Source organism: Leptosomus discolor, chromosome 1 (genome assembly GCF_034619465.1).
Source record: "Leptosomus discolor isolate bLepDis1 chromosome 1, bLepDis1.hap2, whole genome shotgun sequence".
Taxonomy (NCBI): Eukaryota; Metazoa; Chordata; class Aves; order Leptosomiformes; family Leptosomidae; genus Leptosomus; species Leptosomus discolor.
In genome coordinates this window covers 180,372,043-180,394,999 of record NC_141391.1, presented here as the reverse complement: position 1 = coordinate 180,394,999, position 22,957 = coordinate 180,372,043, and the positions used below count along the sequence as shown (strand labels likewise).

General features: G+C 41.3%; 1 protein-coding gene across 2 annotated transcripts in view; it reads left to right on the top strand.

Moving 5' to 3' along the window:
• The first annotated feature begins 10,092 nt into the window (after nt 1-10,092).
• The window catches only part of CAND1 (cullin associated and neddylation dissociated 1), a 28,819-nt gene continuing 15,954 nt past the window's right edge, over nt 10,093-22,957 (top strand). For both annotated transcript variants that reach the window (XM_086472023.1, XM_086472017.1), the window contains exons 1-2: nt 10,093-10,160; nt 14,225-14,368. In XM_086472023.1, coding sequence (XP_086328149.1) covers nt 10,093-10,160; nt 14,225-14,368 — 212 coding nt within the window. The remainder of the gene's footprint in view (nt 10,161-14,224; nt 14,369-22,957) is intronic.

Genomic DNA, 22,957 nt, shown 5'->3' with positions numbered 1-22,957 from the left:
GGGAAATGTAGGAATAATTGTAACATGTAGCTCTTTTCCTCTCTGTCTTCCAACAGTGGATCGTACATGGCCCAACGCTTTATCTTTAAAGATACACATGTACCTATTCCTACACCCCCCCCCCCCCCCGCCCCCAGATTAGAACATGGTTCAGTTCCTTTGGTCAGTGTTTAGCAATTGATGTGAAGATGGATTTTCATTCCAGTTATTTCTAATCACTCAAAGGAACGTATTTGTTCCGAATTACCTATCTGGACATCCAGGTGGTTGCCCATAAAAGGGAATCAAATGGATTTAATGCTGCATTCGATCAGTTCCCACTGTTCTGGAAATGTATTCACCATCCCAGGCTTCGATTGGTTTTGCAAATGTATCAGTTAGGGTTTTATCCTGCCAGATGCTGAAAATGGCATTTAAGTTGTAGAGTGCTAACTTGAGCTAAGGACTTTGACAAACAGGGCCCTCCTTGAGAAAACTGAAAAACCTTTTTTTTTCTCCCTGACCTCTGAAGCATGTAAAACAAATACACTAATTAAAGAAAGATCTGAGCTGCAAACCTTATAGAGCGAACAGTGATAGAGATTTTCTTCCTGCTTGATACACCTGCAATACACAGTAACATCTTTCTCCAGCAAAGTATGTATGCACACGCTTAACGTGAAGCCATAAGAATACTCTGATTGGTGGAAAATTAAGCAATGTTCTTAATTGCTTTGTTCTATTTAAGCCAGCCTTGAATCAACAAAGATGGCTCACACAACCCAACTATGTCCACAACTCGCTGTTCTCCCAGAAGCCTGAAATACCATGGACCACTGCCAACCTGCTTTGACTAACCCGCAGGTACTGCACTACCACACTACTAGATGAGTCACCTCAAGGAAATGTAATTTTGGAGTTGGCTTCCTGAAACAAAAACTCTTTGCATCAGTTTGTGGACAAATAGTTCTGAACAGAAAAAAATTACCTCCTTCAGTATTCCTGGCCTTCTAGTAATACTAGAATCTAAACATTGACTAAAATGGGTTATTTCCATCGCAATAAAATAGCTATATTTACAAGCTGACCTTGAAGCATGTACAAACTATTCCTCCAAGATGTTATCACAGCTTCTCAGCTAGATGCCTCAGACTATACACTGCCAAGGGATAATGAAAATTCTCTTTCAAACTCAGCTGCTGATGCTGTGTAAATTTAACATAATACAAATGTCATGCTGTTCTTGGCCTTTGCTGGGTTCGCAAAATGACCCTGTTAACACCACACAGAAAAGCAGAGGGGACGAGAGAGCAATGAATGGAAGAAACACAAAAAAGACCTGAGAGCAATGGGCCTCTGTGGTTTACTCACAACGGCAAATGTGGAAAGGATAATGCCCTGTATGTCTGAAGGACAACAAACTCGGCCACACACAAGACTGACAGATTACAGTAGGTGCTTCTCCATCAGTTTTTCTGCTCCTTGGCAGCACAGGTTTTGAGAGAGAGTGGAGGGACACTAATTTCTGCTCTCACAGTGGTTCTGTCTGGACAGCTCACTTTGATGACCTCCTGATGGAGGATAAGGCTGCAGAACTGCATCTTCCTTCCGTCCATGCCCCTCACAGCTGCAGACAGTGCCACTATTCACAACAGGACAAAGTGACTGCAAAATGCCATCTGATCAGCTTTTTCACACTGAGTACGTGCTGGCATAAATGATGACGTCAGGTACAAGAAAACAAAGAAACCAGCTTATTGCTTTCTACTGCTAGAGAAAGCACTGCCTCCAGAAACACTGTAGGAATGGACTCTGAGGATGTTCTTACAGATCATTGGGAGACAAAATCATCTTTATCTTGCGATATGTGAGCAGACAATTGTCTCTCTGTATCTCTTCCTTCCAAATGACATTGCTTCTACAATACATTTGTTCCAAAAGTGGTAAAAAAATTAAACGTCATATAGGTCACCTTGACTGTGACAGGCAGGAGACGTTGTTTCTAACTTTAAGTAACAGGACTTAACATTTCAATACACGAAAAGACTACAAAATTTTGGAGAATTATTTTTGTTTTGGAAATTACATTCCTCTGCATCAGACTGTAGCAGTGTGGGTTGAGTTTTGTGATAGAAGCCATTAAAAAATGCAAGTTCTCTCAGTGAGAGCTACTGGCATCATTAACCCCCCGAGAGATAACGAAACAACAGGAGGCATTTCTTAAGATTGTTTTGAAATTTAAACATATTCTTTTTGATATATGTTTTTCTTACTGGCATGTAATGATTTCAAAAGAATTATAACTAATTGCAGATGTTTTCTCTTCCCGCTTGAATAATGCACATGAGATGTATGAGATTTTTGGCTGGTATTCTTGCTTCTTTTGATACTTTGTTTTGTATTTGCCATTCATATACATAAATTCACAAGTGAGCCACCAATACTTCATAGTCCTACTCAATTTTATACATATTCATTATGAAGAGAAGAGAAATTGTACATACCCAGAGGGTTTAAAAATTCTAATGGTGGCTCTGACAAGTTCAAACATATGCTGTCTTGTATATCTTCTAAACTTAGACTATACCCTGCTATTATAATACATGGCTACTAATCCTAGAATGCTATGAATAGCCTAATAATATGTATTTAAACAACTTTAACACTTACGACTCTGTGTTAACTAATTTTAGCACACAAACATGTAGTTAATTAATTATATCAAAGAGCAATATAATGTTGAAAAACACTAGGCCCCAAGGTTCAATAGGTTACGGTGAGAATATTGACAATTTAAATTAATTCTTGTTTCTGTTCAAATGGTTGTTGACACCCACAGAGCCCTTCAGTGCGAAGCTGAAGAGACCGCTGAAGAGACAGTCAGAAAACTGAAAGACCCCAGAGACCCCAGCCCCTTCAGCAGCCCAGGGTGAAGTGGAAACACTCGTGGAACAAATGAGCTAGGCTGAGTTAACCAAGTTTGGGTAAAACTCTAATGAGGACAAGAAGGTATGTAGCTTTCTCACACAAAAGCACATTCATGTGTTCCGCGGGTTTGATCTTGACTTCTGTCAGGGTTTCAATTCAAAGCCTGAAAGATTTTGAAGGGAGAAGTGGCAGTTCTGTGGTGCAAACAGCAAGAGCAATCTTACAGCAGTTTTCCAGTCTGTTACCATGCTATGCCCTTGTTCTCTTTGCAAAAATAAATAACAGGAGGAAACTACACAGATAGGCTCTAATCAGTACTTGAACTTAATACTCCTATAACAAGATTTTGTGGATAATAACCACTTACTATGTGTTAAATATACTTCAGTTCACTCAAAAAAAATCAAAGAACTTTTAAGTTGATCAAATGTAGAGTTTCTCAGTCCCAGAAGAGCCTGTAATAAAGACTGTCAAGTGTGTGTTCCTGCTCAGGAGGACCTGGACAGTAGTGGTATTACATATCAGGCCCAAGAACTATGTAAGGATGCACAGAGAAATCTCTCCTGCAGAGCGTATGGAAGCCCGGGGATGTTTTTAGATTCTTCTGCTGTAGGAATGTGGTTGACAGTGTGTATTGAGTCATTACTATTAATTTATTTCTCAAATAGCAAATTTCAAAGAAAAGAATACATCATATATGAAGAGCCATTCAGCGCCATTCCGCATGCAAGTTAAAAGACTAATACAGCCCTTCAGTAAAGCATCCACAGAGTACGAAAAAGATCAAATTACGAGTCAGTTTGTGGCAGTCAACAGAGACACATCTTGACAGGCAGCGGATTATGTTCGTTGTTCAAGTGACGGTCGGCTGGCAACGGGCATCATCTGCTCCAAGAGAAGAGTCACTGAGTCACTTTACCTTGGACGATCCCGTGGATGAGTCAGTTTTGCTCCAAGAAATCAGACTCTACAAAGTTACACTCTATTCCATAGATTCATTCACTCCAATTTACTTTTAGCTCTTGCTGTTCACCTTGATTCATGGAAGAATAATGATATTTGTATTTTTCACCTTTGCTGCTACTGACATTCTCATAAATGAGGGAGGGAGATAGCACATTCTATTGGCCTGAAATGAAGCAATCTTAAGCAAGAATCAACAAAACAACAGCAGTGCTTTAAAATGTTATGAAATGAAACAGATTAGTCCTTATGTCCACTTTGACAAACATTGACTCATACTGTAATTAGTCAATGTACTAACACTGAAATTTCTAAACTATCAGTATGGTCAAGGCATTCTTGAAATGTGGGATCCAGAATAAACAAAATCCATAGCACAGCTACCTCTGGTTCTAATAAGACTAAATAGTCCAAACACTTAAAATAATTTGTATTTTTACAACTTCTGAAACAGAAGGAGTATTGTTCAATATCATAGAATCATAGAATCATTCAGGTTGGAAAAGACCTTTGAGATCATCAAGTCCAACCATCAACTCTACTCTACCAAGTACACCCCTAACCATATACCCCAAGCACCACATCTGAACAACCTTTAAACACATTAAGGGACGGGGACTCAACCACCTCCCTGCGCAGCCCATTCCAATGCCTGACAACACTTTCAGTGGAAACATTTTTCCTAATGTCAAGCCTAAACCTACCCTGGTGCAGCTTGAGTCCGTTCCCTCTTGTTCTATCGTTAATTACCTGTGAGAAGGGACCAGCACACACCTCACTACAACCTCCTTTCAGGTAGCTGTACAGAGCGATCAGGTCTCCCCTCAGCCTCCTCTTCTCCAGGCTAAACAGCCCCAGATCCCTCAGACACTCCTCATAAGACCTGTTCTCCAGGCCTTTCACCAGCTTCGCTGCCCTTCTCTGGACACGCTCCAGCACCTCAATGTCTTTCTTGCAGTGAGGGGCCCAAAACTGCACACAGCATTCGAGGTGCAGCCTCACCAGTGCCGAGTACAGGGGCACGATCACCTCCCTACTCCTGCTGGCCACACTGTTTCTGATACAGGCCAGGATGCTGTTGGCCTTCTTGGCCACCTGGGCACACTGCTGGCTCACGTTCAGCCGGCTGTCGACCAGCACCCCCAGGCCCTTTCCCGCCAGGCAGCTTTCCAGCCACTCATCCCCAAGCCTGTAGCGCTGCATGGGGTGGTTGTGACCCAAGTGCAGGATCCAGCACTTGGCCTTGTTGAACCTCATACAGTTGGCCTCGGCCCATCGATCCAGCCTGTCCAAGTCCCTCTGCAGAGCCTCCCTACCCTCGAGCAGATCAACACTCCCAGATGTTCCAATTAAACAAGCACTTTTAATTTTACTGGAGACAAGTGTCTCTAGTACAAGTATTGCTGAGATCGCTACATGAAGAAAGCTGGGTGTGCTGACATAAAGGGAAACATAACTGGCTCTGAAGGAATCACAAATTTAGAGTTGCTATAAGGAATGAAATTGCAAATGGTCAAACAAAAAGAAAAACAACCTGGACTGATTTTCAGAGAGGTATTAAGGAAGAAAAAGATCTTCTGTTCTGTAAATTGACTTCATTTGGCATGAAAATAATACAATGAAAAGTATCTTTGAATCTAAATTTCTGTCTCATATTTCAAATCAGATTTAATTTGAAAGATTTTTTTTTTTTAAATTTTTGTATGGCTGTGGCATGTATTTGAAAATTTTGACCACAGACACAGCAAAAAGCTGTGCAGTGCTTATCAACCAGGTGAGAGATTTCTTTTAGCATTTTTGTGCTTTCTTTTTTTTCTTTTAATTAAAAGACTGTTATATTTTTTTTTTTGTTCAAGACACTGTTTCCTGAAACTTAATCTTATGATGAGGGTGCTATTGGAGCTCTATCTATTCTTTTAGAGAGGCAATTTCAGCCCTTTTGGCAGTTGCTTCAGTCCATTACTTAAACAGATGCATCTATTATTTTCAGCACTGTTTTCCTGATCTGCGTCTTTTTAAAGCTGATGGAATCCGACACCTAAACACTTTGCTTTGCTTTACTTTGCTTTACAGAAGCAGATTATCTGGGTTAGGAAGGAAAGGCCAGGCAGTTCACAGCTGTAGATATTATTTATTCTTCTTGGTAAGTGTGCAGAAATCTCTCCTAAATAAGACCAACAGTATCTTCTGTTGTCCAGAAATGAAACAGTCTTAAGTGAGAATCAGCACAGTAGCATCCACTGCTTTTGGAAGGATGCTTTGGGATTCCTCCCAAACTTGAATGTGAACAAATTTTCAGCTTTAGGAAGAAAGAAAAACTTAACTAAAACTTTGGCTTATGAGGTGAAAGACAGATGATGATTTATTTAGTTGCAAATGTGCACTATTTTGGAAATTGCTATCATTTGCTATGGAACATCATCTAACTCTAAAAATAAGAAAAGCGGAAAATATTGGGGGGAAAACCCACACCCTTAAAACAGCATTGTTATGATTGAGATTCCAAGGACAAGTTTTTAGTTCTATGGTTAACTCACTTTTATCTCTTGGAACATAATATTTTATGTAACACAACACAGTGATAACCTTAATGCCTTGAAACACACATTTACCCACGTGGCTGTTCTAGTGTAGGCTATGCTGCTTGTTCAATTTGTTTGCTTTAAGTTAAAGATTGCTATACCATTCCTTTTTGTTTCTTTCATATTTAAAACTAGATCACTTCTCTGACACCATTTGTGGTTTGTTAATACAATCAGCTAATAAATTTGTAAAGACTTTCTTTCCAGGCATCTTTTTAAAAATTCAAAGTTCAGATGTACAAAGCCAGTCACGTATCTAAGTGATAAACCACTACTGTAAGGTTCTCTGGCTCAAATATCTGCTGGCAGCAGTGAGCAGCTTTTGACTTAGAGCAGCAATTTTCCTTTTATTTCCTCAAAACCAGCTGTAAAAAACGATAACCAGCTTTAAACTTGTCATCCTAAAAGATTCCCTTTAAGCTGAGTAAAGCTGTGTGGTATAGCTCTTTCCACGCTGACAGATGAAGATGCAGCACATTCCCAATGTACTCTGCCCATCAGCAGGCTCACAACTCCCGTGTGAAGTGAAAGGGCAAATTGGTGAGGGTTCAAATTCTAGTGCTGTGAATGCAACTCTAAACTAACTCCGCTCTTCTCTCATCTTCAGCATTTGGGGAATACATTTGCAAGTGTATAGCAAGATAAATCCTTTCAGGTTCCAGCATTTAATTAAGCTTTCAGCTATCTTTGTGAATGAACCAAGAGCATCTAATATGTGTGTCTACAGGGAACAGATCAGGAGTACCACTCCATCTGTGAAGTTGTTTGCTATCAGCTGGAAAAAATCTCTTCTCAATTAGTCTCTCTCTGTGTCTAACTTCCTCTGGAATGTTGCATCTACTGTAGATGAATCCCAATTGTAATAAACGTACTTGAATAAAAAGATATTTTGACTTCCTCCACGACAGCCTGTGTTTCTGGCAGTAACAGGAAATCAGGTTTAAGGTGTGGCAGGGTAAGCTGGCTGAGGTATAGAAACCAGCATGGGAAGGATGATGTTAAAGGATCTTAAAATAAAAAGCGTTCAAGGTCGTATAGCAGACAGAATTGTTCTGTTGGGTTTTTTTCTCTCCTACGCTCCCTTATTACAAGCAAATGTATGTAGGATTCCAAAAGTCAGGAACAGCTTGGTTTAGTGTCTAATTGGAAACAGTAAGATTTAAAAAGTTACATCCCAACTTGAGCTGATCTGCTGACAGGGGCCACTGGCAACGCATTATTCCCCAAGAGCAATCAAGATAATAGACCTTATCTATCATAGAGCCTTTTCTATCGTCTGGCTGGTCTAACATGCTTATCCAACAAAACGCATGAGGGTAACAATGTGGGCAGAACATTTTTGGAAGAGATGATCTTTCACGACTCCATAACCACCTGATCCCCATTTAGTATCAAAGTCATGAATGTAAATAAAGAACAGGTTAGAATGGTCTTTTCCCACAGTATCTGAGAACTGATAATGTGACCTGACATCTCAGAAACAAATTGTTCTTGGGAACTGTTAAGATGCTCAAAAGTCACGGTCACCAAAATGATTTAGAATAGCGCTAAGGTTCACATGGCAAAATATGAATCAATGTGCCAAATGTCAAACATTTGTACTTCAACGTTTTATGCCTCAGTACTTCAAAGAAGAACTACAGAGGTTTTCTCTGTGTGGTATAATATTATCACAGTTCAGACATCATAAACCATTTTCAGCCGTCACAACCGAGTAAGACTGCGCCTATCTTCATCTGTATTGTTCCAGCTGGCTTCCTTGAGCATCCAACACAAGCATTCAAGCAAAACGAAGTAAAGAATTTCCGTCTCTAAAGGCAACCTCTAAATTAAGTATTCCCAAATCAAAGGAATGAATGGCCTATTTGAAAATCAGTCAGCATTGGGCCAGCTCTCCTTCTGAGTACTGCCCCTCACTGCAGTTCCTCTACCCATAACGACATTCCCCCATTTCTCCTCGGGACACCTGCCCCCCTCCTGACTACTCCTATCTTCCTAACTCCGTCCCTACATCACACCACACCGCAATGTCACTAACCCAACACCACACTGCCCACCTCCTTCTTACCCCGTCCATCATTTTGCCACCCAGTGCCAACCTACCAGCCAGCTGCTCTGGGGAATGGGACCGGTACATGTTAAGCTCTCTCTCCAACACAGCTGCCAGACAATTAACAGCATGAGTATCTTCTGAAATAGCTGCTTGTACACTGTGGCTGGGTGACAAGCCATGGTGGTGACACACGATTTCTCTCCACCAACTGAGTAAAGAGCACATGCTTTCTATCAGCTGCTGCACAAGGCTGCCTGCAAGCTGCATGTAATAGATGCCTATTTTAAAGGTATTTTCTTTTTATTTTAAAGATACTTTCTTTTTAGTTTAAAGATATTTTCTTTTTAGTTCAAGTCTTTTTTTTTTTTTTTTCATATAAACAAAGGGATCAAAAAGCATTTCTTTAGGAGTTTTGCTGTACACACACATAACTAAGAAGGATTAAGGCTATTCAATGTTCCTGTATTTTAATATGAACCTTAAGGAAGATGTAACATGTGGAAGTATTTCCCCAGTTCTTCTACTGCTCCGTATCATCTACCCATGCACAGACAGGTCACAGGTTAGGCCCAGAAAAGCAAGGAGCAGTAACCAAGTACGCAACGAGCCTCCGAAAGCACCCGCAGCACATTTCCAAGCTGCATACGACGCCTGATGGAAGCATGCCTCTATTTCTCAAGAAAATTGTCACGTCATCACTTTCAGCTTCCATCAGCTATTGTTCAGAGCCTGCTCAGCTATGACGGGAGCCACCTCACACGTACGAGAGGGCCTGGAGCAGCAGCCGCGGCCTCTGTTAGCGCCAGGGCACGCCGCAGGTTTGCAGTGGCCACACCACAAAAAGCACCGCTCCTGGGCCCCGCCCAGCGCCCCGCCAGGCACCCGCAGCGTCAGGGAACCCTGTTGACGCGGACACCACCCGGGCTGGAGGGGAAGTTTATTGACACCCCCCGAGCCCAGCCCAGCCCTGACAGACGCCAACCGCCACCGCGACCCCCCGCGCAGGGCTCCAGCCCGGCACCAAAGCGAGGCTCCGCATCCCAGCGTGCACCGCGCCGCGGAGGCCCTGCCGTCCCCCTAAACTACACGTCCCGACGCGCACCGCCAATAGCCCAGGGCGCGAGGGGGGCGCGGTGCACGCCGGGAAGCGTAGTCCTCGCCAGCCTGGCCGCTTTCTCCCGCCTTCGCTCCCCGCCGCTCTCCAACGGCGGCCTAAACTTCCCGCGCACGCTCTGCGCCACGTACGATCTGGCGTCACACGGCCGTGGGCACCGCCCACCCGCTCTGAGAGCCAATCAAAAGCGCCGGTAGGGCGAAGGGGCCCCTCCCGACCTTTGACCCGGCGCTGAGCGCGAGCGGCTGCCCGCCCGCCTCCCCGCCCCTCCCACCGTGTCAGCCGCAGCCACAGGAGGCGGCGGAGCGCCCGCCTTCCCCCCGCCGCCCTCGCCCCGCCGCCGGTCCCGGCCCCGGCTCGCCCCGCCGAGCGCCGTCCCCAGCAGCGGGCGAAGCGGAGCCGGCGAGGCCGGGAAGACGCCGCCTCCTCCTCTCCTCTTCCTCTCCCTCCCCCCACCGGCCGGGTCCGTCAACATGGCGAGCGCCTCGTACCACATCTCCAACCTGCTGGAGAAAATGACGTCCAGCGACAAGGACTTCAGGTGGGAGCCGCCGTCGCCCCCCCCCCCCCCCCCCCCCCCGCCCTCCACGCCCTCCGCCGCCCGCCCGGCCCCCGCCCCGCCGCGCCCGCAGGCCCCGCGGCGCCCTGCCCCCACGGCCGCCTCCGCGCCGGCCCCGGGCCTGGCGCCGCTTCTGTCAGGGCGGCGGCAGGTGCCTGGCGGCGGGGAGGCCTGCGGGGCCGAGCGGGGCCCGGTCCCGCGATCCCGGGCTGTGCCCGTCTCGGCGCCTTTCGGGGTGGGAGAGGCCCCAGGCCGCCCTTGCGGAGCTGGGCGCGAATCTGCTGCTACCCTGGGAAGAAAGTTCCCGGGAGGGGAGCGCCTCTTCTCGCTGCCCGTGAGGGACGGGGCACGGCGCTGCCCGAAAAGCTGCGGCCTCCACGAGTCGTGGGCAGAGATCCCGGGCAGCCGGGAGGAGCTAAGCGGTCGTCAAGTTTGGTGACCAGCGTGGGAATAGGCGAGGGAGGAGGCCAGCGTTTGAATTTCTGTCCTCGCAGATGCTCAAACGCCGAATGGACGAAGCCCTGAGCAACCTGCTGTCTCTCACCCTGCTTTGAGCAGCAGAGGTTGGGTGAGACGACCTGCCCGGGTCCCTTCCCAGCCGCAAGAAATATGGATCCTATGGTTCTGCGAATAGGAGTGTGAAGGGTGAACACAGCACAGCAGGCTTGAACATCCTAAGCTCACATGCTTCCTGGATGCTGCAGCTTGTAGACAGGTTTTGTGCTCCTCACGTAATTGTGTACAGCCTCTAAAAGCCTGTGTGTATCCAGAGAGAGAAGTCCAGTTAAGTCTTGTGGAGACAGGACTGGTGTATTTAACTTTGAGCTTAGGATTTGTCATGCTCCTTTTTATTGCATCGTTCGCTTGCTTTGTGATAAAATGCAAACATTTAAGTATCAGAAAATGAAATGGTGTAAGTAAGCTATTAAAAACCAGCAGAAGTAATAAATTTACACAGTAGATCTAGTAAAACATTAGGTTAAAAATCATTACATTTCTTTGTATTGTGTGCAACCAGAAATTCACATTTGAAGCCTTTATTTGTCCGAGAGGATACATAAATACAGACAGGGAAAAGGCATAAAACATGCTTGGGTTTTGTTGCTTTGCTGCAGCGTTACGGTGCTTAATTTATAGTTAAAGAACGTGTTGGCATCCAAACAAGCCTCTTGTTAATGTGTTAAAATCTAAAGGAAAACAGAGGTGATGATTAAGTAATCATAGAGTTGGATTTTGAATAATCTTGTTTGCTTTTGACAAACTGTTGTAGCACTGGACACAGATGTGATAAATTCATGTTTTTTTCATGCCAATTTCTTTCAGCTTTTAGTAGCATGATATTAGCTGGAGAATTTAGGCTAGAAATTTTGGAAGTAGAAAAACATACTGATTAGTCTAAAAAGAGACAGTCCAGAATTGTCTGATTTATTTAAATTGTGCTAAAAATAGATTCAAACATTTTACTTCTAAATATTCCTGAAGATTTTTTTTACTTTTATCATGCTAGTTTAATTCTCTGATTAAGTGAGCTTTCCATTTTGTGCTTATGGGGAGGATGACTTATAAAGAATTCTGGTGGATTCGGGACCAAATACTGATTTTGATGAGTTTAAACCTTCCTGCATAGAAGGGGTAGGTCACACCTGTCAAATGCGGTTGTAGCCAGCACATTTTTCTCCCAGCTACATGTAGTTAAAACTTGTTTTGTAGTTGCTTTAGGAGAGCACACTTTAGAAGTTACCTGTTCTATGGTCTGTGAACAACTTTAGAGTTCTCAAATATTAAAAAAAAAAATTCCTAGTATAGATTAAAGTCTGACTTTACAAACCATAAAAATGAGTGCTGATAGGCCTTTACAAACTGGCTGTTATGCAATAACACATTTTATGAAACTTTGTGTATTGTCTATTTGTATAATGGATAAAATTTTAGTACTAGTAATTATAAGCGCATTTCTTCTTAGAGCATGTATATTTAAAGAGGGAAGGTGTAGTTAACTTGTTGATATCAGGGAGCTGAGTATAAACCACAGTTCATGTAACCACTTTACTGTAAAATTTAATCCTCTGTTTTTTGGATGAACTGACTTGTCCGATGCAAATGTTTGTGGCATTTATTGTCTGGAAACTCAGACTTAATTTCTAAAATGGGCAGTAATGTAAGGTGGCAGTTTACTGTGTGGCTGTGGGAGAAGTAATGCCCTCACTGGAGGGCGAGGATGACTACTGTGAGTACAAGGTATGAGGAGCTGCTGACATACTGCTGCTGACATACTGCTGCTTTGCACCAGGTAAAGTTTAATGTGCCTGAGGAGGAAGCAGTTGTGACTAAAGGCCACCTCTAAACTACTCAAAGCCGTGTTTCTAAATACCTGCTACTTTAAACTAAAGTTGCCAGGCCTCTCCACACCATTGTGGGGTTTGGGTTGGTTTTGTTTTTAATGGAGGAGTCTGCCAGGAGGACTCTTCAGTTGTAGTTGAGTACAGAAGCTGCTGATGCACCGAGGATGTGCAAGCTCTGCTTAGTTTAGGAACTTGTCACAAGTAGGTGATGAGGTCATGTGAACTCGTAAGGCTAGGAAGTGGGAGCTATTGACCAAGGAAGTGAGGGGAGGCTATTAAGAAGGTTTAGGAGGTAGATATAGCAGTAAGATTGAGACAGTTTTTGAATGTTCTAGCACTGTGTGACTTCATGTGTACCCTTCCTCCCATTCTATCTACCCATTACCTTTACTTACCAAGTAACTTTTTCTTTGCTGTGCTCAAAAGCTGATGCCACTTGCATTCATCATCTGTTTATGTGCGCATCTGGTTCCTGTCAGATTACAGACTTGCTTCAGTGGGACTGTTGGAGTGAATGAAAAATGAGTGAGGTCTTATCTTAGAAACACCTTGAGACTGTTAGACTGGAATTACTGTATTATAAGACAGGACAAGTTGAGGTCTATTATGTGAGGGCAGGCATCTGGTGCTTGTGATGCGTGTTAAGATTACGCAGAGTATCTAGCATGTCAGGCTCTAGAGGTAACCTTCCAAGTATGACCTGAGCTCAAGTGATGTCTGCTTGAGGCTGATGTGCCTGAAGTGCAAATGTCAACCTTAACTGTTTAATTACAAGCCATTTTTGTCTGGGGATTTGAATGGGGGTTGGGATTGGTACTGAAGCCCATGGGATTCATAATTGAGTAGTACATCTGTGTTACTTCTTCTGCGAAGAGAGGGCACTTACAAAAGAAGAACAGATTGGAAAAGAGACTACAGAAGGAAAAGCAATGAAAGGCATGAAAGCAATATTTTTGGAAAGTAATTTCTCAGTATGTTCTTGTATTGGTGGATATGACAGTGCTATTGAATAGTAAATTAATTGATATGAAAGATGACTTTAATTGCTTGATGTCTTAAGAATTAATCATTAATGTGGCACACCAAATTGAGGGCTGGATAAATGTGATCGACCGTTGTCTGGACTATGAACAAACTAGTCTGTACAGAGCAAGAAAATGAAAAACATGTAAAATATAGATTCACTTTTATTTCTTCTTTCATTAATGTTTGGCCTTTGTGAATTTTATGGGAGAATGTTTGAAAAACTCTTGATTTTTTTTTTTCATTCTTGCTTTAAAGTTGTTTTAAAGTAAACTCAGAGCAGAGAATTTTTTCAACAAAATTTTTTTAAAGCCTGTTTTTTTTACAACATCAGCATAGCTAATGAAAGGACTACTTAAAATCCAGAGAAGTGTCAGTTTTTCTTTGTGGAGATAATTTGGAATATAATGTAAACAGTGGAAGTAAAATATGTAACTGTTGTCATCAGGGAAGGATGATGACCTAACTAAAAGTTACTGTCATTTTTAAATACAATTTTTTTCTCCTTTTTATTCTATAACTCAAATAGATGCTACTTGCATCATGAAACAGGTAACAGTAATCTAACATGAAATGTGATTTATTTCGTAACAAATAGTGAAAACTGAGAGTCTTGAATCCTGAGCACTGTGAATAACCCATATCCTTTTAGCGATAATTATCTGACTTATCTTTTGTCAGGTTTATGGCTACTAATGACTTGATGACAGAACTGCAGAAAGATTCTATCAAGCTGGATGATGACAGTGAAAGAAAGGTCGTGAAGATGATTTTGAAATTACTGGAAGATAAAAATGGTGAGGTGCAAAACTTAGCTGTCAAATGGTAGGTATTCTTTTTCTGTGGTGTAAAGAATTGTTTAATGACTGAACAACATAAAGCACTTTTGAAAGACTTAAAGGACCACTTTTATGCAAAGTAATTGTGAAACTGGTGTCCACAGAGGAACCCTTGTACTTGTCGGCTACCTGCCTTAATTGTAGTTTCTTACAGAACTATCTTTTGTTGACATTGCGGATTAACATTTGGGGTTTCAGGTGACAAATAGCGCATGCAGTCCTTGCTGAAAGTACATGAATGACATAGTTGTTCTTTGGTGATCATTCTTGAATGCTAAATTTAAAAATATTATAGTTCATTGGTAGTTGCCACATTGATATTTGACTGTAAGAGGGTAGATGATGTGTAGGAGAGGAATTGTAGTATTGGAGTAGTTTTCAAGCAGTGATAAAGTAAATCTATGGTATTAGTTATCAAATATGGAACTTAACTGCTTTACTAACATTCAGAATACTTTGTTAATGGATTTATGTGCTTTACAGGAACTGTAGCTGTTTTATGGGGTCAGGGTGCAGAGCCTTCTGTTGCTTCAGTACCCTCGCTTCCTCACTTCATTTAACTTTACATGTGGTGTGGCTTTCCAGAGCACCCTTTGAAGAGGTGCTGTGTTAATTATGACTCTTTGTCCTTGGCCCTTCTGACTTTTTGTGCCCTTTAAAGAGGGCCTCTCTGGTAAAAAGCTTCTGGTGTTCCTGAGAATGTTTCTTGTTTGTGACCTCAGGGTTTTTTTTTTTTAATACTCCATGTATGTTAGTTATATTCCATGAGGCATGAATTGAAGTAAACTTGTTATGCAAGAGCTTGGGACAGCTTTGAAGAGGAGTTTTGCAGTGTGACTAGCTGAGTTAGTTTGTTTCAGCTTGTTATTCTTTACAGTTTGCCCTATCAGACTAGCAAAGCAGAAGATTAAAGCCTGTGTGTACATCTGCTTATGTACTCAGAAGCTGTGCTTGCTTCAGCTTCTGAAATATTTTAGGTAGTGGTAACCAAAACCTTGCATAGAGAAACTAGTGTAGGAATAGTAGGTTTCAAGCCAAAGTTTTGTATTAGCAGTATAATAATGTAATTGTCATTACTTTTTCACTGCTCGTGCCAAGGTTGCAGTATTGTTAAAATATGTCTCCCCCCTTTTCTTTTTTTAACAAACAACACAAAATGCCATGTGTCTTTTTAATTAAAGCTTCTGAAATGTCAGAGTTCCTTGTGGTTCAGCTTAAGTTCTGTGGCTCTGAAACAGATTGCTTGTACTCAATCAGAAGAGTAGATTATTACAAAACTTGGCTCAGGCTTAGAATTGTCTTTGTGTGAAGCAGAGTTTTGTGGAAAAAATATGTTGCGGTGTACATGCAGTACTCATCTTTAATGTACATCCTAAAGTTATTCTCAAGTTTAGATTAATGCACAGACACAGCTTACATATCACAATCTTTAATGGAAATGTTTGAATTTTGGACCTGAAGTACAAGCAATATTTTAATAAACATTGAAGATAAACTGCAAAGGGAAGAGAATGAGAAAATAGGTGGCTGCCTGTGTATGTGTGCATGTGCACGTGTCCTGTTCTTTTCTTATTAACTGTTCTTCTATTTTTAAAGTTTACTTTGACATACTGGTAAAACTCTTGGATTTAATTAAAGTGGCAGGACCTATTTGAAATTTGGAGTCTTTCTGAGAAAACCAAATAATGTTAAAGAACAGTGTTAAATTTACTGTAATGGGGACAAGAAACGTGATGGAAAAGTTTTCAGGTAAATTGTGAACATTCATCTACAATGTGTACGTTCTTGAACATATCAAGCTTTTTGGCATCCTAATCACTTGCAGATATGCTTTGAGGACAGAAAACACCCTAAAGGAGTCTTCTATTCTTCAGGCAGCTTATACTCATAGTATTGTTCCATGGCAGTTTTAAGTCAGTCTAAGCTAATGTTGCTGCTGCTCTGCTCTTTTTGCTGTCCTTGTGCCTCTTCTTGAACTGTTGCTTGTCTGATTTCGTTGTAGACTGGTTTGGGGACTTGGTTTTCTTCTGGCTTAGTGCTCTTCTCCTGCAATCAGATGAGCATTGGTAGAAACGGTAGTGGGGGGTGAAGGATGGGGGTGATTGAATACTATTAAGCTGTAGTTTTTCTAAGACAGTTCAAACTGGTCTAAAGTCTTCCATCTGCAGCACTGGGTTTAAGCTTGATTTGTTGGGAAGTTAAATTCAGCCAGCATATTTTTCTTGACTTTTTGCTTTTTAAATATTTTGTGTTGTCATTCTTGTATGTTTCTGGTTTGGATTTGCTGGCACTTTCAGCTGAGGAAAGCATAAACTGTGTTTAGATCTCTATTAATTTAAATGGTCTGGTAAACTTTAGAGACTATAAACAGGAACTTTTATTGGACTGGTACCTGAAGACCAATTTAGGTATAAATTCCATCTCTCATAGAAAAAGGATTTAAGGCAGTGCTATGTACCCTTTGAAGCTGTATTTGGGACAGATTTTTCCTTGAGGAAGGGAGGAAAGATTTGCAGTTTGTTAGGGAACTTCCTCTACAGGTAGATCAATGGAAATGCCATGAATGGCCAAGGTATTGATCAGTCCTTGAGCAGGTAAGGATCTGTTGTGGGAGGATCGTTCTTTCAAGATTTGACTCTTGAGGTCACTGAACAGCAGATTTTAAACAATTCAGAGCAGCCTTAAAACAGCATTTGTCTTTAGGCACACATAGCAACAAGTAAGCAGTGTTCCTGATTTTGCCTTATCCGCTGCTTGCTTTCACATATGTGTAGGAAGGGCTCTATTGGTTAAAATGCTGATGAACTTGTTTCTTATTATCTCTTCAGAGCACACTAGTGATTCTGTTCTTGATCCTTTCAGTAATATGATGCTGGTTTTGGACAGGATAAAACATGTTGTTCTTTGGTTAGCAGAAATCAGGTTGAGAGTTCATGGATGTTTGGGTAGCTATGTTCGTTGATCGTGCAGTTCATTTCTGCATAAAAATGAAAATTAATGTGCTGCCTTAGTTCTCTTGGGAGTAAAAGTCAACCTACTCTAAGCTTTGACCCTACAGAAGGGAAAGGAGTGTATTTGTCAAGCTTCTGTTATTGCAGGCAGTAGATGCAAACTAGGTCAGTAACTGCAGGTTGTTCATCTTGTTCTTCTTAAGAGCATGTAAAATTTTAAATGTATTCTTGTTGTCTGCATTTTTTTCTGGAGGATTTTTTTTTGCTTCATCTGATAGTCATAGGCTGTTTTACAGTCAGCCAGTGTAGAAAATGCTATTGGACATTGTTATAGGATATTAGTTTAAGTCTGTTAGTGTAGTCCAGCATGGTATCCTGTGCACCTTATGGCAGTAGTAGTTGTACTGCCTGTAGCTCTGTCCCAAGATTACGTGCATCTGGATTAGACACGCAGTTTGGCTTGTCTAAGCGTAGGTATTGTGTTGGATGGACTGTTTGTTCTTCATTGCCGATAATGTTGGTAATGTTCTGTTGGCCCAAATTGCACGTTAATGGTTTCATGTTCAGTGTTGCATTTAAGGATTAACTGCTTCTCATTCTGAGCAGTTATCTATGGTTTGATATTCTGCCAGTTAAAGCTATACTTACAAATTTTTGTTGTTTCGCACTGTGAAATGTTTCCTGAGACCTGTAAAAACCTAAACGTGTGTATATATTCTATATATATATATATGTATGTATGTGTGTATATATATATATTCCTCCCTTATGATACTGTAGTTTCTCTGCATTTATTGGTGTGACTTCTCTGGGCAGTACAATATAGGGAAACCTGCTTGATGCTGTGAGTGTGAGTCATTAGTGCGAACAGGATGATGCACATACTGGCTGTTGTGCAGCTGATCCGGTTCAGCAGCTTTAAAGCGTTTTGGATGCTGTGGTAATACAGTGCTGCACATCACACTATACTGGTGATTTGAATAATTTTTTTTCCATTTGTGATTTTTAACTCTTCCCTGTGAGTAAAAGTGATTATTTGATAGCTGTTAAGATATGCCAGTTTGAGACTATAATTGATTATGAGCTGGTGTCCCTCTCTAATAAGGAGCTACACTATGAACACCTTTATTTTCAAATTTATGTAACTTAAAGGAGACAATGTATTACAGTCACTGTTTATTTCCATAAGCAGCTGAATGAGCTTTTGACTTTAAGAGAAACTGGACACAAATTCTTGGCTAGTGAAAGAGAAAAGATCAAAGAGCACTTAAACCAATATCTGAAACTGCATTCGGGTGTGTAAAATACATGCTTAAGTGCAAAAAGCTTTGTAGTCAGAATTGATTTTATAATAGAAGGTAATAGTTTATTTCCAACTTCTGATAAGCTTAACTTGTCATCTGGGACTAATAATAAGGTCTGTAAGTGATATCTACTGATTTTAAAGGCCAGAAAAGCTTGAGGCAGTCTTTTTTAAAAATTTATTTCGTAATTGGTATGTCAGTGTTCTTGAACTAACAGGCTGAATAAATAAGACTGAAGACACTAATTCAGGTAAAATATGGCTTAACACTTTCTAGAAACTGTAATTTCAAGTGTTTGTGTTAATGACATTGTCATTTCAGTGGTTTGGGCATCTTTAAAACATCAGCAAAAAAGCGTTTCCTCTATTTAATTGAGATGGATCTAATTGACAGACCTTTGCTGTGATTATTTTAGCTACTTATAGGCTACACTTGAAAAGTAAACATTTAAATCAGAAGAATTTAGTGGTTGTTCAATATTTCCGGATTACAAAAAATCCTTACCATCATTTCGGATGTTTTCACTTATGGAACAATTGTTTTTTGGTGGCGATCTGCTTCTGGTTTGTCAAAGTCAGTGTATAAAAGGATGGTGTCAGCTGCACATCTCTAGGATGTGGAAGATGTATTTTCACGGAGTTGCACAAGTCATTGCAAACTGCAAAAAGCAGAAGACATGACCTTTCTGGCAGTGAAAGAGGGGATGGCGTTGCCGCTTGGAATCTCACCAGCCAGATAGCAAACTTGCTCACTACTGATGAAAAGCAAACTTTCAGGATTGCTACTCTGAAGGCTTGCCATATTTTTGAAAGGATAGTGTTACTCAGTTTTAGATTAATATGCTTCCATAATGTTCTTGTTCCTGCTTGCTAGTGCTTCTATTTACAGTGCTTCTGTTGGAGCATGCAGCGTTACGGATGTGAAACGGTTTCTACAGATTCTGCACTCACACCTTTGTATACCGTAGTCTGCTGACTGAAATGCACAGGGAATTTCTGTGGATGGTCATCATACCTTGGAATTGTGATTGTTTCTGTTCTAGGTGACTAGGGCCTGCACCGCTTGCAAAACAATTTTACTATGCATCAAGAGTAGATGAGGGCAACAGCGCTGTGAGTAGCTGCTGACTGACAGTGGTGTGCATTTCAAGAGAAACTAGTGATGTGTCAGTGAAATGCTGTGAAGGGAAGGCTTAGCTGAAGCGTGAAATCAAGTTGTGGAGAAAACTATGAGCTTTTTGAGCAACTGGAGAAAATGATATTCAACTTGTAGGAATGCAGTCGGGGATAGCTTGATGTATTTGAGTCTGGAAGGTGATTCTTGGTAACAATCTGTGTGTTGGCAAATGCTTGTGTAAGGAATTTATCAGGATTCCTGAGAAATTTGTCAGGAATTTATCTGTTGGAGGAAAAAGGTGTTTGCAAGTTTCAGTGCCCAGAAATTAGTTTAATAAGATTGCAGTATTAATTTAGCATGATTGAAGCAATAAAATGAGCAGATTAGATTGTGGATGAGGTCCTCTAAACCCTTACTCTCAAGGGTTTAGAAGCTGTGGAGGTAGTTTGACAGAATTTAAAGATTACAGTACAGTGCTCTTGTCCTAAATTAAAGGGCAGTGTCAGATTAGAGCCTGAGGTTTGGCTGCTTTTAACAAAGGGTGCTCTGTCAGACCTGTTCGTTTCTGCAGGAGTAAGTATACCTGCTGAAGCAAGTGAGAAACCATTCCATTATGTCTTCATTTCTCTGCACTTAAAAGGCTTCTTTTTATGCCTTTCATCAGATACCAGTTGGTATCTCAATTAACAGTTCTCTTGAGATTATCTGTATGTTATATCTTCTAGAAATGTTGCACCAAAGTCATTTTTGTGTATTTATTTTTAAGATATCCGTGTATCTCGGTAAAATCCTCTGCAAAATGAGTAAATTACAATTGTCCTGAAGTTATGGCATTGCGGTGATCATAATGCATCGATTTCAGATGTCCGTGGCCTAATTTGACTAATGTCAAATTAGTTCAAAGTTTTGTGCATTAGCAAAACTGAATTAGTCATATGTGATATTTCAGTGCATGGTTTTGGTAAATATGTTTTGCCTTTGCTGCTTTTTTGTTTGTTTAATTTCCAAATTCAGGAGGTTCTGCCACATGAGTAGGGTGTTGGTGGGTAAGGAGAGAAGGAAACCAAGCAGGTTACAGTTTGTGAAGGAAGGCATGGAAAGCGGTAGGTGTGGTTGTCTTGGGAATTGCATATTCCTGGGTGTTTTATCTAACTGCTATGTCTCGAGTGCATTATGAGCATGGCCATTGAAAGAGAAGCTTCTAACTTTGCCTAACATGGTGACAGACCGCTAATGCCAAAACTTTGAACCTTGCTATGGTTACTGTCATATTGTAAGTCACACTTAGTGTGCCTTGAATGCAAGGGCTTGGTTTATGTAATAGATAAATATCCTTTATCCATGTCCTTCTGCTGTCTGTACTTCTTGTTTGCTGCCGTTTGCTTCTTTTGGACATTTAAAATGATAACTGGCTCTTGCTGCTGTGAATTTGTGGACCTGGGAAAGAAGGGTAGCAGTGGTGGGGTACATAAAACAGGTTTGGGGATGGAAGATGTATTTTGGTTTTGTCCTACTGTATAGAGCCATGCCTGCTAGCTGTCCGAAGAGTGAAGGCCGTAGATCTCAGGCTTTTGAGTCCAGCTGGAATTACTGGCTTGCAGTCTTCTGAATCTGATCGGAGTCCTTCAGTCTAGCTCCCTCCAAGAGTTGTGTGTAATGGTTCAGGTTGAGCTGCAGGAACACTGTCTTTTTTTTTTTTTTTTCAGGAGTAGAGAAAACAGGTGACCAGATTGGGTGAAACTGATTTTTGAGGGTGTACAGTTGTCCTGTGGTGTGAGCGCTATGGTGGAGAAGGATGGCTTTGGAATGACTGAGAGGACTTTAAGGCAGGAAGTGTGAAAGGTGTGGGGACCTCTTGAGTGTGTTTGGGAGCCTTTGTAGCAAGAGGAATGGAAAACTTGATGCTCTGAGACTGAAGAGAAGACTGAGTTTCAGAGGAACTTGGAACACGAGGGTTTGGATTTACCCTGTAGGTGCTTTTAAACTGTGTTTGACCAGACTGTACCTCTTATTTTCCCCATGCACACTCGAAAGGACTGTTGCTCTGACCAGAAGTGGGGATTGCTGAAGTGACTTGTTCAAAATGAATGAATTCATTGTCAAGTTTGACTATACATTTGGAGGTTAATTCAGTATATGGCCAAGGTGCTGGGTCACATTAAAAAATGGTGTGATAATACAAAGCATGATAGGTCAACAAGTAAAAATACAAGATAACATTTCCTTGTTAACAGCACTTTGGAATTAAGCTACTCATCCTCAGATCTCCACTGCTAAAGTAATGCAGGAATTTGTCTTTTCTCCCCAGCTGTACAAGCAAGGTAGTAACCAGCTACCGCGTGAGGTTGTCCTGCTGTCATTCTTGGCAAATACAGTACTAAGCTTCTAAACTAACTTCAGTGCCTTTATGCTGAATGCCATAGCCTCAAGCCTTTCCTTCTGAGTAGTGATCTGTGACCTGTGTGTTCCCTCACAGCTGCCTAGCTGACAGTTTTATTAGCTAGTAGTGGACCCAGGGTCCAGCTGTGTTCTTGGAGAGTTAGACTTAAACTCCAGAGACATTTCCAGTAAAACAAGAAAAACCATTTCGCTTGTCATTTTATACATTGTGTACTTGCCTCTCAATACATATAAATTAAGAAAGGAACTCTGCTTCAGACTGTAAAGACCCGAGTCATTTTTCTGTCTTAAAACATTTATAGTACAATAATGTGGGAATTGGATGATTTAAATAGTTAGCGTAAAGTAAGTTTTTGCCTGGGTGGCATTACTTAATTCGGATTTTGGACTATTTGCTTTCAGAATAATAGTCCTAATTGAGAGCTTAGTATATTGCTAGCTTCGACAGAATTTCTGCTTGCCTATAGCTTATTTCCCTGGCCCCCCCCTCTAGTTTTGTGCAGTTGACTTAATGCCTGTGCTTTTTTGAATGTGGAACTTGCACTTCAATCAGAATAACTTTCCAAATCTTGTGAAATAAAACCAAAACTTTTTTTTCCGCCATTGTGGTCACTAAGGTCTGAAATGAAGTACTTTGCATCCGGTTAGTTTCTTTCCAGTAATCTGGTACAATTAGAATATGATGTATTGAGTTTATTATTTTACTAGAACTGCATACTGGTATTTGTTAATCGGGGTTTAGCTCTGTACCGTGATCTGGCAACTCCATTATTACCGTGTACAATCAAATGTAATGAAATTGGA